The 13774-nt window shown below is 38.6% G+C and overlaps 1 protein-coding gene and 1 long non-coding RNA gene across 2 annotated transcripts in view; both read left to right on the top strand.

Annotated features, from left to right (window-relative positions):
- The window catches only part of LOC307127435 (uncharacterized protein), a 28287-nt gene extending 15157 nt beyond the window's left edge, over positions 1-13130 (top strand). The window contains exons 9-13 of the mRNA XM_079818654.1: positions 5484-5533; positions 5603-5650; positions 5730-5789; positions 7216-7281; positions 11047-13130. Of these exons, the coding sequence (XP_079674780.1) occupies positions 5484-5533; positions 5603-5650; positions 5730-5789; positions 7216-7281; positions 11047-11058 (236 nt within the window). The 3' untranslated portion in view covers positions 11059-13130. The remainder of the gene's footprint in view (positions 1-5483; positions 5534-5602; positions 5651-5729; positions 5790-7215; positions 7282-11046) is intronic.
- On the top strand, positions 1583-2239 carry LOC307127438. The gene is made up of 3 exons (XR_013816637.1): positions 1583-1865; positions 1986-2040; positions 2145-2239. It is a non-coding gene; the product is annotated as an uncharacterized lncRNA (long non-coding RNA).
- Positions 13131-13774: the final 644 nt, after the last annotated feature.

Below are 13774 nucleotides of genomic sequence, written 5' to 3'. Positions count from 1 at the left end.
ATTACTAATGCTGCCTTCACGTGCTATCGGAATTATCGTAAATACGAGTTTACTAGGTAAAAATTGCACATGAACACCCTCTGATGTCGTGTTTACCACTGGGAAGTTCGGAAATAATTTTGATACCCCAATTCCTGAGATGGCCGTGTCATAAGCTTTAAACATGGTGGCGGGGAGAACTAGACTGCTGTGGCAGGTGTGGTTTTATTGTTTTTTTTCCAAAACAGCTTGGTCGTCTTGTCTTGACATTAACGTAGTACATATTTACATGTAAGAGTAATCATATGAAGTGTATTGTATGTTTGGTACACAGCGAAAATAGCCTGCATTTGACTGAAATTACAGAATCAGCAGAAAGCGGACTATGTGGAATGTTTATGGTTGTCGGTGCATGGGAGACTACAAATGATGATGGTTTTAATAAGATTTTCCCAATAAGGCAAGAATAACCTGGTGTCCACCATGATTCCTGTTCACTCCGACAACAAAGCACTTGAATGCAACAAGCTCGTAATCACGACTTCTAAAGTGGGAATTAGGAAATTTCCGATAGCACGTGAAGGCAGCATAACACCTGGACTATGAGTCCTGAACTAAAATAAACTGGATTCATTTACAGTTTTATCTAATTGCTTACACACAATTTCTGAAAATATGGCTCCATTTCTTGTAACTCTACACACAAAACACACAACATGCAAAACATCAGACATCGCTTGCAAAAGCAACACTTTGTGCAAAACTATTTTAACTCTTCCAGAAATGTTGTTTTTGCATATATCTAACTACACACAAATATGCACAACTGAGGAATTTTCAGTTGAACTGAATCAACACTGAAGTCACTTGAGCTGAATATTGACACTATTTTGGCTTGTTAGAGCCGGTTTACAGCAGAATTTGTTTTGAACTTGTTACTGAAGCTGCTATGAAACAATATATTTTGTTGTATGCATATTCTTTCTTTCTCAAACCTTAGTTTTGATTTCTAAGTGATCAATTTATGTATGTGTTTTCACACATGATCATTGGCTGTATGGGTCCTCAGTAAATTAATGTGGCATTTAAATGGCAAAAGTTATTCTTGTCTCTATAACTTATGGCTTCCTAAAGACACGTTTATGGGTAAATAAAATATTAATAATATAAATAAAATGTATATCAAAACATATTTTAAATATAATGAAGTCATTTTATTATAGCACTCATCAGATGTTCCTGGAAACAAAACAGAGACAGAACAGTATAAACAAACTATACAACAAACTAAAGACCAAATTACAAAAACATTATTATGTGAAAGTGAATAAAGTTGTGTGTGTGTGTGTGTCACACCGTGTTGATATCACAGAGTTTATGCACACCGCTTGCTCATTTGTATGCGCGCACATCTCGCGAGATATTCCTCATAACAATGACCTCGCATGTGATTGGAGGAGCCCGACGAGCTTCTCGCCCTCGTCCAATCACGTGCGAGTTCAAGGCCATGATGCGTACAAGACGTGTTTTAAACAGACGTGTTTTGGACTTTTTTTTTTTACATTTTCTGTGTTTTTGCTGCTTTGCGTGATCAACATGACAGGACGCCGCCTCGCCTTCAGCTCTCCTTCAACTCCTCTGAATGGACGCGACCAACCCCTTTCAGCCAGTCCGCTGACCGATGAGAAGAAACTGCTGAATACTATGAGTGGCCTGTCTCGTCAGCTTACTCTACTTACGAACAACTGAATGAGAAGTTTGATGTAATAAACTCCAGGTTGCTGTCCATGGAGGATAAGTGGGCTGCTTTTGAGTCGAAAAACCGCTGTGCTGTGGAAGAAAATAACTCCAAGAAGAGAAGACGAGTGCACAATCCCAAGATTGCGGTAAGAATATTTTTATGTATAACGGTAATATTATTTTTAAAGTACCCCACGCTAAAAGTAACGTTTGCAGAACCAGTTTGCGTTTTTATATATAAGCGTATTTTGTCTTGTATTTTTCAGGAGGCTGTCCGGCGTCTACACAACTCTGAGGCAAACTTTAGGCGCCAGAGCATGGGTTATGTAACGTTACGATTGAAAGAATATGCTTTTATTCAGCTGTATAAGGAAATGGATGCGTTAATAGATCCGAGCTTATAACTGCACATTTTGTTTACACAGACTATCCTCGCCTCATAACGAAGCCGTGAGCTCTTATCTGCTTGGAGCGATTTCCGCGAGTCCAGATTTAACCGCTGAACATGAGGACATTGTGTGTAAGTATGACTAATGTTTTTCTCATTCCTTGTTTAATTTTACCGTGACTGTTTTTATTAATACCAGTCTCATGTAATTGTTTTCCAGCTGCCTGTAAGACGTATTATGAATCGACACGCCGGAGCTTCAGATACAAACAACCTGAACTTACATCGCAGGCGGAAACTGCGAAGAGTTTAGCTCGGAGTCGATCAAGAAGAAAAAGGGTAAGATTTATTATATTAGATCCGTTTTTTGTCAATGTGAGTATTTTTCAGGTTGCTTATTGTCTTTATGGATTGTATTACAGTTGCTGGAAGCAAGACGAAGTGTGCTGGCTCCGGATGAGGTGGACATTTGGAAGTCCGCGACCATTGAACTCATGTCTGACGAGGAAGACGGCGTTGTTGACGGTGTGTCTGGATGGATTGTGCGGCCACCGCCCTCTCGCAGCCCGGAGCTCACCGAATTTTGTAACACTTTGCAATCCAGATTAGAGGCCACACCGAAGTACAGGGCGACTCACCATATACGCCTGTGTTCCCCTAATGTGTTGGGCGCTTCTTTTTGACGTTTTTGGAGGACAACATAAAAGCTGCACTGTACTATTTGTGTTTGACAATAAAGCTCTTTCTTTGAATGAACAGCTGTGTGTGTTTATATATTAAGCTCTTTCATTGAATAAACGGCACGGTCCGTATAATTGTCCCATATATTCTTTGATGGTATGAATAGTGTACTTCATAGCACTAATATAAAACATAAATTATATATTTATTTTATATTATTATTATTATTGGGGTTTACATTTATAATGAGCCAGGGGGGCCAATCATGATTGGTTTGCAGTGATCTGCCAACCAATCACGAGGGTTTATTCTTGTTTAAAAGTTGTGGCCTCAGCCAATACTGAGTGAGTAAATTCAAGTCTGGCCGTTGACTCTCTGGTTTCGCTGCTATTCATATGCAAATTAGAGGCGTCGCACCTCTGCGCGGTCTCTCAGCGGGGGCTCTCCACCTTCCGCGCGGTCTCAGCGGGGGGCTCTCCACCTACGTCATGGTTCGTTTACGACAATTTGTGGCACAGACAAACGCGACGTTCGCTGCCTCTAAATTGTCGAAAACTGCCGAAAATTAGGGAGATTTCCGGGAGTATACAGGCGTTTATGGGGTCGAAAATCCCACTTTTCATGCAGTGTAATTAGTAGGATCAACAAAACATTGCACGTTTTTAACATTTAAGAGACGAATTTGTTGAATGAACTTAATATCAGGGCATGAACACTTCCAATCAAAATATCTCAGTTCAATGTACTGTTTTATGTTTATTTGGCTTTTTTACAGTGCACACAAGCACGGTTTAAAAAAAATCTCACACAAAACAAAACCGCGCTATGATTGGCTGCCTGGTTTCCACATGGGTCCCATCCACGGCACCAATGCACTGAAGGATGCCATGGGTTCAGACCCTGGGTTCAGACCCAAACCCTTCTGCAAGTTTACTTTGGACTCAGTGACAGGTAACTGTACACAGGGGCAGGGCCCAAGTTGACTGAAGCTTCACACATTTGCCTTACTATGTTGTATTATTGCATTCTGGCGCCTCTGTTCTGCAATACAATGAGATAACTGTGCATGTATCTGTATACATGTCATAAGCTCTGCAGAGTTATTAAAAGCTACGTCCGCCATTGCATAGACTCCACTCATGTAAACAAAAGCGATAACAGCACACAATCTGACGTCAAACAAAGGAGAGAACGGCGCACACTTCGACTTAACAAGCCGAAAGTTTTAAAAAAAGTCCGGTTTCAGTAACCGGATACTGCGTTTGCGTGTGGACGAAAAAGCTGCGGTTGTGAAAATACCCATGTTTCGGTGGACAGGGCCTCAGAGAAAGGATTGTAGGCACCTGAGCTCAATCTGTGGAAGGGTACAGAAACATTTCTGCAGCATTGAAGGTCCCATTGAGCACAGTGGCCTCCATCATCCGTAAATGGAAGAAGTTTGGAACCACCAGGACTCTTCATAGAGCTGGCCACCGGCCAAACTGAGCGATCGAGGGAGAAGGTGACCTAAAACCTAATGGTCAAACTGACCTCAGTGTTTCTCTGTGGAGAGAGGAGAACCTTCCAGAAGAACAACCATCTCTGCAGCACTCCACCAATCAGGCCTGTATGGTAGAGTGGCAGACGGCACATGACAGCCTGCCTGGAGTTTGCCAAAAGGCACCTAAAGGACTCTCAGACCATGAGAAATAACATTTTCTGGTCCGATGAAACAAAGATTGAACTTTTTGGCCTGAATGGCAAGCGCCATGTCTGGAGGAAACCAGGCATCACCTGGCCAATACCATCCGTACAGTGAAACATGGTGGTGGCAGCATCATGCTGTGGGGATGTTTTTCAGCGACAGGAACTGGGACACTCGACAGGATTGAGGGAAAGATGAATGCAGCAATGTACAGAGACATTCTTGATGAAAACCTGCTCCAGATTGCTCTGGACCTCAGACTGGTGCGAAGGTTCATCTTTCAACAGGACAACGACCCTAAGCACACAGACAAGATAACAAAGGAGTGGCTACGGGACAACTCTGTGAATGTCCTTGAGTGGCCCAGCCAGAGCCCAGACTTGAATCCGATTGAACATCTCTGGGGAGATCTGAAAATGGCTGTGCACCAACGCTCCCCATCCAACCTGATGACACTTGAGGTCCTGCAAAGAAGAATGGGAGAAACTGCCCAAAAATAGGTTGGCCAAGCTTGTAGCATCATACACAAAAAGACTTTAGGCTGTAATTGGCGCCAAAGGTGGTTCAACAAAGTATTGAGCAAATGCTGTTAATACTTATGTACTTTATGTGATTTTTGTTTTGTTTTTATTTTTTATAAATTTGCAAGATTTCAAACAAACTACTTTCACGTTGTCATTATGGGGTATTGTTTGTACTGTAGAATTGAAGAAATTAATAATGAATTTAATACATTCTGGAATAAGGCTGTAACATAACAAAATGTGGAAAAAGGGAAGCGCTGTGAATACTTTCCGGATGCACTGTATATTTGGTTCCTCAAAGAACCTTTCAGTGATCATTTCTTTAAATAATCATTTTGTGTACTTAGTGTAAAGAACATTTTTCAAAATCTAAAGAACCCTTTTCCACTATAAAGAACCTTTTGTGCAATGGAAAGATTCCATAAAGATTTTTTAAGAGTGTCTATGGAAAATATTATGTGATTTAATCTTCATATCTCGCTGACAGAGAGGGGTCATATTGGAGAAGAAGAACATATTAACACCACCAGTAATACAGTAAGTATTTAACATACTGATGGAATTCAGAAATCATCCGAAAAGAATCTAAATCTATGTTTGATGCAGACGTCCTCTGAAAACCAAATGACGTCCAGCAGTCCAGCAGCTGCTACTGTAAGTCATCGGTCCTCTGTAGACATTTAATGAGATGCTGATTAAAGCAAATTAATGATCATCAGTTGTTTATTTACAGTCTTCTGCCTCAGTGGATGACGCTTCAGTGATTTACAGTTCTGTGATCTTCCAGAAGGCAGTAAGTGTCGTCTTTGAATGATTTGAATATGTCACACAGTCTTTTTTGTCCAATTCAAAAGGGAAACTCGTAAATGATCACACTTTTTTTTTTCTGTTATGTGACATCGAAAAACAGACTTGAGATTCTCAGCGCTGCAGGCGGTCGATCCTTTTCCTATTTAGCACCTAAACTCTGGAACTCCTATCATTGTTTGGGAAGCAGACACACTCTTGTCAGTTTAAATCTAGACTAAAAACACATCTCTTTACTATGGTATGCACATAAAACATTTTTTATTTATATTATTCAAATCAGTTAAATGATTGTTTTAGGCTGCATTAACTAGGTCAGCCGGAACCAGAAACACTTCTCATTACACCTGATGTACTCGTTACATCATAAAAAGAATGGCATCTACGCTAATGTTAGTCTCTCTGTTTATCCCGAGGTTTACTACAGTTAGCGGGATCCGGGCTGTATACAGATCAGATGGTGGACCTGCGCCTAGACATGACCAACAAATCAATTTGAAAAATGTCAATTTGATTCCCCCTGAAATTGCTTCATCGACACGGCATCCTCAATAAACCCGTCCCCGGCATGATGACTCTGATCTTTCGAATATTCCTATCTAATAATTGCCTTACCGACACGACATCTTCAATAAACCCGTCTCCGGGCATGATAACTCCGATCTTTCGAATATTCCTATCTAATAATTGCCTCATTGACACGACATCCTCAATAAACCCGTCTCCGGTGTGATGACTCTGATCTTTCGAATATTCCTATCTAATAATTGCCTCATTGACACGACATCCTCAATAAACCCGTCTCCGGTGTGATGACTCTGATCTTTCGAATATTCCTATCTAATAATTGCCTCATCGACACGAAATCCCCAATAAACCCTACTCCGGTGTGATGACTCCGATCTTTTTGATTATTCCTATCTAATAATTGCCTCATCGACACGACATCCTCAATAAACACGTCTCCGGTGTGATGACGCCGATCTTTAGAATATTCCCGTCTAATAATTGCCTCACCGACACGACATGATGGAGAGAGGAGAACTGGCACCCCGGCTGAGCCTGGTTTCACCCAAGGTTTATTTGTCTCCATTATGCCACCTGATGGAGTTTTGGTTCCTTGCCACTTTCGCCTTTGGTTTGGCTTGCTCAGTTGGGGACACTAAATTTTCAACTAAATATTCAAATCAATTTTCAACTAAATTACGGATCTGCTTGCATTGTCACTATATGATAATTGAAATGAGCTGGATAACATCACCGTTTTCCCAGAGCGGCTGTACAGCCGAATCAAATTTTATTGCATTATTTTCCTGTTTAACTCTGTGAAGCTGCTTTGAAACAATCGGTGTTGTAAAAAGCGCTATATAAATAAAGGTGACCTGACTTGACTTGATCATGTTTGTTCACAGGGTTTATCGTCAGTGGATCCCGAGGGTGACGTGATCTACAGCTCTGTAAAAAAAACCTGCAAGCCTGTGAGTTCATGACATACACACCCTGCTTCTTAATGACGTTATGAGCAAATGACAGTAAATCATTGTAAATTAATAATAATTAATAATACATCTATTTCTACCATTTCAGTTTTAGTTTGTGTAAACCTGTTAACTGTCACCCCCTTTTTGAACATAGACATGTACCATCCAAACTCAATGAAAAAAAAGTTTAAATTTACTGTAAAGCAAATGTACTGTACTAAAAAAATTTTTTTTAATTTTGTACAAAATATATATTTTACAAAACAAGATTGCTACAAAATCAAAGTCACAATTCTAACCAAGTTGTGTTCCAAATTTGAATAATATCACAAAAATGGAGGTTCTTGAGAATGTGTTTAGGTGCTCATACAAAATAGCCACAAGTGACACCACATTCCATTGAATATTTTGTATGCTTTCTCCTGTCACAAATTAATATTAACATATTTCACTTTTATTACAAAACAGTCGGCAATATGAACATTGAGTCTCAGACCTTTCCAACAATGTTTTGACACCGCTCATTAGGGGGAGGAGCTTGCTAAAAGGATAGTTCACCCAAAAATGAAAATTCTGTCTTCATTTACTCACCATCAAATCCTGTATAAGTTTCTTACTTCTGTTGAACACAAAAGCAGATATTTTGAAGAATGTTTGTAACCAAACAGTTGTGGGACACCATTAACTTGCACAGTATTTTTTTCTTCTTCTCCATATACTATGGAAGACAATGGGACCCATCAACTGTTTGGTTACAAACATTCTTCAAAATATCATCTTTTGTGTTGTCTTGACCAGAAGAAATAAACTTATACAGGTTTGGAACAACTTGAGGGTGAGTTAATGATGACAAAATTTTCATTTTTGGGTGAACTATCCCTTTAAAGTCCCGTATTCATTGTAACGGAATGTCCGTTATGAACAAGGTGAATACTGAGGGTTAAGCTTTCGAATGATACCTAATTTATGATGATTAATTAAAGTCAAGAGGAACCAAAATGGTTCTATTACAGTTTTTTTCAACTGCTTAGACACAAAATCTGTTCATTTCACACGATTTTTGAAACCCCTCACTCAAAGTGCAAAACTACACACCAAATCTCCAAAACCATAAGCTATTTCTCAGCCTTTGAGTCAGTTTTCAATTGCATGAAACACTTTTTTCAAAACGATACATACAATTCTCTACCTAAAACACAAAAATCTAACAGGAAATTACTTGCTTTCCTTTTCCAAACACAAGCAATCAAAATGATACACTTATTCACCAGGTCACACACACAATTGTGTTCTTTATTGCATTCTAAAGAATATATTTTTGGTTTACGTATGTATATGGTTTTGTTGTATGCTACTGTATACAACAGTAATGTTTGACCTAATAAATATTTTCTGTTTCTACATCGCATTGGTGTTTACAGTGTACTTGTTACCCCTCTCAGCAGATTACTTTCACTGTAGAACATTGTATTGAAATTTTGATATAAGCCTATGAAAGACCAAAGATGTGTTTACATGGTATATCCAAAAATACTATTATGAAAGAAGTGTTTGCCATTTGATACAAAAGTTTAATTCTGACATGCGTTCATGGCATTTTGAATGCAGTGTTACATTTTGAAGGAGATGTGAGGCATTTTGCATTTTGTGTGTGTAAGAGTCGGTTTTGGTGCTAAGACAAAAGCTGAGATACACACCTCAGTAATTGAACAATAAAAGTCACTAATCTTGAGGAAAAGATCTCACAGAAACTGTGACAACACCCTGACAAACATTCCTCCCCCCTCCCCATTTTGCCCTCTCCTTGTCCTGGTTTCAAGTCACCAAATGCAGATATATCAGTGATGATGTATTTTGTAAATCTATTGTTTTATCCCTTTCATGTTTGATGTCTTTTTAAAGGTCTCAGTGCGAATGGTAAAATGGTCTCAGTTTCACTGCAGTCACTGGTAGTATTAGAAAGATTGGAAAACTAATGAGAATTCAGTTCTCCTTTGAGTAGTCTCTTCAAAGATATGTGATCCACTCCCCCAAAACCAGGTGGGGGTGTTGCAAATATTTACAGCCCTTTTGTTCTAGTTGGAGTATTTAAGGCTGGATGTTCTAACTCTCTGGGGGAATATTCTGCAATCAGACCCCCCGTGCAAACTGCATGTAGATGTGCCAGACATGATGACTCTTTTAAATTATTTTCATATTGCTTTGCAATTGTGTTTTATGTTTTTACGCTGATCAGTTGTGTACCATGGATTCTTGTTTACGTATTTACTTTTCCTGTCTGGCCAAAATAAATGTTAACCTTGATTTCTCTTGTATGGTTCCGAAATCGTTATTCTAGTATGGATCGATGTAGAGTCCTTTATTACCGCAAAATCTAGGGTTATGATAGATCAAACCGATGACGCCACGACTGAAGCATGGAGCGCAGCGTGCGCGATATTCCGATTTCTGACTATCGCTGGGTTAGCAAGTTGTAGTCCGTGAATATTGCTAAAATTACACTTTTTGTTGAGTGAGCATGTGCAACCACTTAAAGGTAAAATATTCACTCTGCACCCTCTGACTAATCACAAAAGTAACCGTTTTGTGCCCGTGAGCGCGCGAAATCCGGACGCGTCATGTCTCTGTGCGATTTAGGGTCTCTCGATGAACGAATATAAAAACTAGGAAGATATAAAGAAAATCAACGATCTAAATTAAATCGCAACTAATCGTAAAATCAGCTGATAAACTCTAAATGTAGCACACTTTATGGAGTCACTTAGAATTGGAGTCAGATAAAATTATTAATGGAGTCAGATTTAAAATGAGATATCAATAAATTAAAAGAACTTCACCGAAAGGCTGAAAAGGCTTACACGCAGAATTCCTTTTGACCACGTCATTAGTTTTCGGTTTTTGGGCTAATGGATGGAGATTTACATGTGTGCAGTTTTGGGTATTGTGTGTAGAGTTTTAAAAAAGGAGACATGGTTTTGAAAACGTGTGTAAGCAGTTGGAAAAAACTGTAATATATTCAAAAATATCTATCATTATTTGTTCCTGTCTTAGCCCTATTTAATCATTTATTTTTAATTTAAGGCCCTAACCCTAGCAAAAACATTCCCAGGAGAATGCCCATTGTGGGCCGCATGGGCTGGATTTATCCAGAGCAGAATTGTAGCCACAGTCCTGTATGTGTGTGTGTGTGTGTGTGTGTGTGTGTGTGTGTGTGTGTGTGTGTGTGTGTGTGTGTGTGTGTGTGTGTGTGTGTGTGTGTGTGTGTGTGTGTGTGTGTGTGTGTGTGTGTGTGTGTGTGTGTGTGTGTGTGTGTGTGTGTGTGTGGGCATGTTTTCGTGAAATATCAGGACACAAATGTGTATAATGACATGGGTATGACATAGGTATTACAAAAAGAGGGTGAAATATGAGGACGTTCCCCATGTCCTCACTTTTCAAAATGCTTATAAATCACACAGAATGAGGTTTTTTTTACAGAAAGTGAACTGCACAGTCTCCTGTGAGGGTTAGGTTTAGGGACAGGGGCAGTGTAAGGGGATAGAAAATACGGTTTGTACGGTATAAAAACCATTACGCCTATGGAATGTCCTCACATTTCACAAAAACAAACGTGTGTGTGTGTGTGTGTGTGTGTGTGTGTGTGTGTGTGTGTGTGTGTGTGTGTGTGTGTGTGTGTGTGTGTGTATAGTTGCCATTATAGTTGAAACATAATGAGTAATTCCAGTCTTGCATAACTTCATTTCTCTGCATCTTGCATCACAGAAACATTCCTAAATGGATTCTTGACCAAATGGAGGACAAAGGCGACACATCAACAATTTAGAAAGAGCTGAAACCTTCATTTTTCTTTTCATGCAAGTCCAAATTATGCCTATACTACATTTTGTTAGTTGTAATTACAGTTTTTTACAATCGCTATGACAATTTTTTCAATACTTTTAACAATTATCACTCTTAACGCAGTTAGCACAACATCTGTTTGTGTAGGCTATACTATTAACACATTTATTGTTGCTTTTAAACAAAATGCATACAGTTTACACAAATTTAAAATGCTTGAACTAATTTTACACACAAGCTCAACCAAGACCAAAACACTGGATTTTTACTGCCAAATTTACCAATGCTTTAACACTGTATGTCAGAACAGATAACATCATGTTCTAAACATATCCTTATAGGCTAAAGTCAAGGTAAACAGTGGTTTATATTGTGAAGTGAAACATAAATATATCCCCTGTATTTTATTCCATTGGTACTGAGAAACAGCTGATTGAAGGTATGAAGTTATGGAAATATATAAATCCCAGCTGATTCCCATCTAGGAATTGTTCAGGTGTTGATGTTCTTTCAATCACATGACCATATGGTATACAGTAAAAGAGGACATCTTTGGGCTTATCTTGTGTGAAAAAGGAACAATGTAGAGCAACACAAAGAAAGTAAGAAAAATGCCTGCAAGAGGGAGAGGAACAGGGTACCAGGACAAGGGAGAGGGAGAATTTCTGCAGCAAAAGAAAAACTAAACCCAACAAAACAACAATGTGGAGGGTCTTCAAAAGACACACAATCTATGATCAATAAAATATACTGTCTATTGTATAAGGGCAGACCTGACACATACAATAATGCAGTTTCTGTAATTCCATCTTGTGTTAGTGTTTTTATGACATTGTGCTATGATTGACTAAACGTTCCTGTTGGAAGAGAACGTGTTAGTGTTTTGGTAGAAATAGTGTGTTAGTGTATTATTGTATTTTGAAAATTAGTGTTGGAGTTTAGTTTACAATGTGTGATTTTGAGCATGAAATTAACCGTTTTGGCAATTGTGTGATGTAGGTGTGTTAAGAGTTTAGGAAAATTGTTAAAAGTATTTCAAAAATTGTCATAGCGATTGTAAAAAAACTGTAAGTTACAGTTTATTCAAAAAGCGGTGTTATTTTACTTTTTTTTAAATGAATTTTATTTTACAATAAATAAGGACATTATATTCTCTGCATTAAATTGCTCATATTATACACATTTGTCCTGTATTTGTGATGCCATCTGCTGGCAAATTGTATCAGTTTTACCATGTACCTCTTCATCTGCTCAAATTCATACCAACAATTTTTTTTGTAAGCATTTTTTTGTTCTTTTAGTTCTCATGTAAAATTTCCTGAACTTTTTAAAGGAATAGTTCACCCAAAAATGAATTGTAATGAATTACCCTCATGTCGTTCCAAACCCGTAAGACATTCCTTCATCTTTGGAACACAAATGAAGATCTTTTTAATGAAATCTGAGAGCTTTCTCTCCCTCCATTGACAGCTATGTAACTATCAAAGCCCCTTTAAAGCCCATTCATAAAATCGAGGTTAAAGATCCACATGGGTTACTTTAAAGATGTCTTTACTACTGTAAGATTACAAATTTAAGAAAGTACATTGTATTTAGCATTTAAGGTAAAAATGATGATATCAGATGAATTAGTCTGGTATGCAAATCTTCCAAGCCAGTTCCTGTTCTCTTCATTGTAAGTAAAATGAGCACCATTTGTCTTTAATGGCTCTTGGAGCCCCTGAGTGATTGAATTATCATCTATGCATTTGAATGACACTGTTATGCTGATTGAATCTGGACGGGTGACACCGTTATGTCTGAGGTGTGTCCTTTTACCTATACAATCACCTATACAATGTTTGCATTCTTTTGCATGAATGTCTCCTCCCCTGCGGTATAATCCCTCCCCCTGAAATGTAGATAAAATACAATGTACAACTCCTTTAGTTAGACTTGTTGGAAGACTTGATAACCTCAGCCGAAAGACAGCACATTTTCTCAATAAAGAATCCTGCTGAAGAACCTATCTAACGTCTCCTGGTCTCTTCTTCAAACGAGGAAAAGGAAGTTCCCAACACTACCTTGCTGGGGCTTGAAAGTGGTAGTTGTGCAATGGAGGGACAGAAAGCTCTCAAAGAGCTTCATTTGTGCTCCGAAGATGAACAAAAGTCTTAAAGGTTTGGAATTACATGAGAGTGAGTAATTCATGACCAAATTTCAATTTTGGGTTAACTATTAAATATGTGTCATTAGTTGCTATAGTGACCATTCAATGCAAGTTCTCTGTAAATTCATACACTTATGTACATTAAATAGGTTAAATGGTCCGATGAGTTCAGTCTTGTGCATATAATATGATCTTTATCTTTATATTGTTACAGACCAGCATAGTTTAGCAGTTTAATGATGGGTTAGTGGGTATACTTGTAATTCAGGCATTTTTGGAGTGTTTTGTTCTAGGGCTGTATTCAATTTCTCTGTAGAGTCTCTGTCTCCCTCATCTGGTGATGTTCGGCACCTACAGGCCTCTAATGGGTCAATGATGTGGGTTGAGATCATTAGTGGAGGCAGGTGTTTCAGGTTAATGAGAAGCCTTAAAAACCCTCAGATTGTGCCGTTCCGGGGAAGAGAAGGAGGTGGTGAAGAGATTTGATGTGTTTAGTTGACC

This window comes from Gobio gobio (assembly GCF_949357685.1).
Source record: "Gobio gobio genome assembly, chromosome: 6".
Taxonomy (NCBI): domain Eukaryota; kingdom Metazoa; phylum Chordata; class Actinopteri; order Cypriniformes; family Gobionidae; genus Gobio; species Gobio gobio.
Note: the sequence above shows the minus strand (reverse complement) of the source record. Positions and strands in the feature narration are given on the sequence as shown.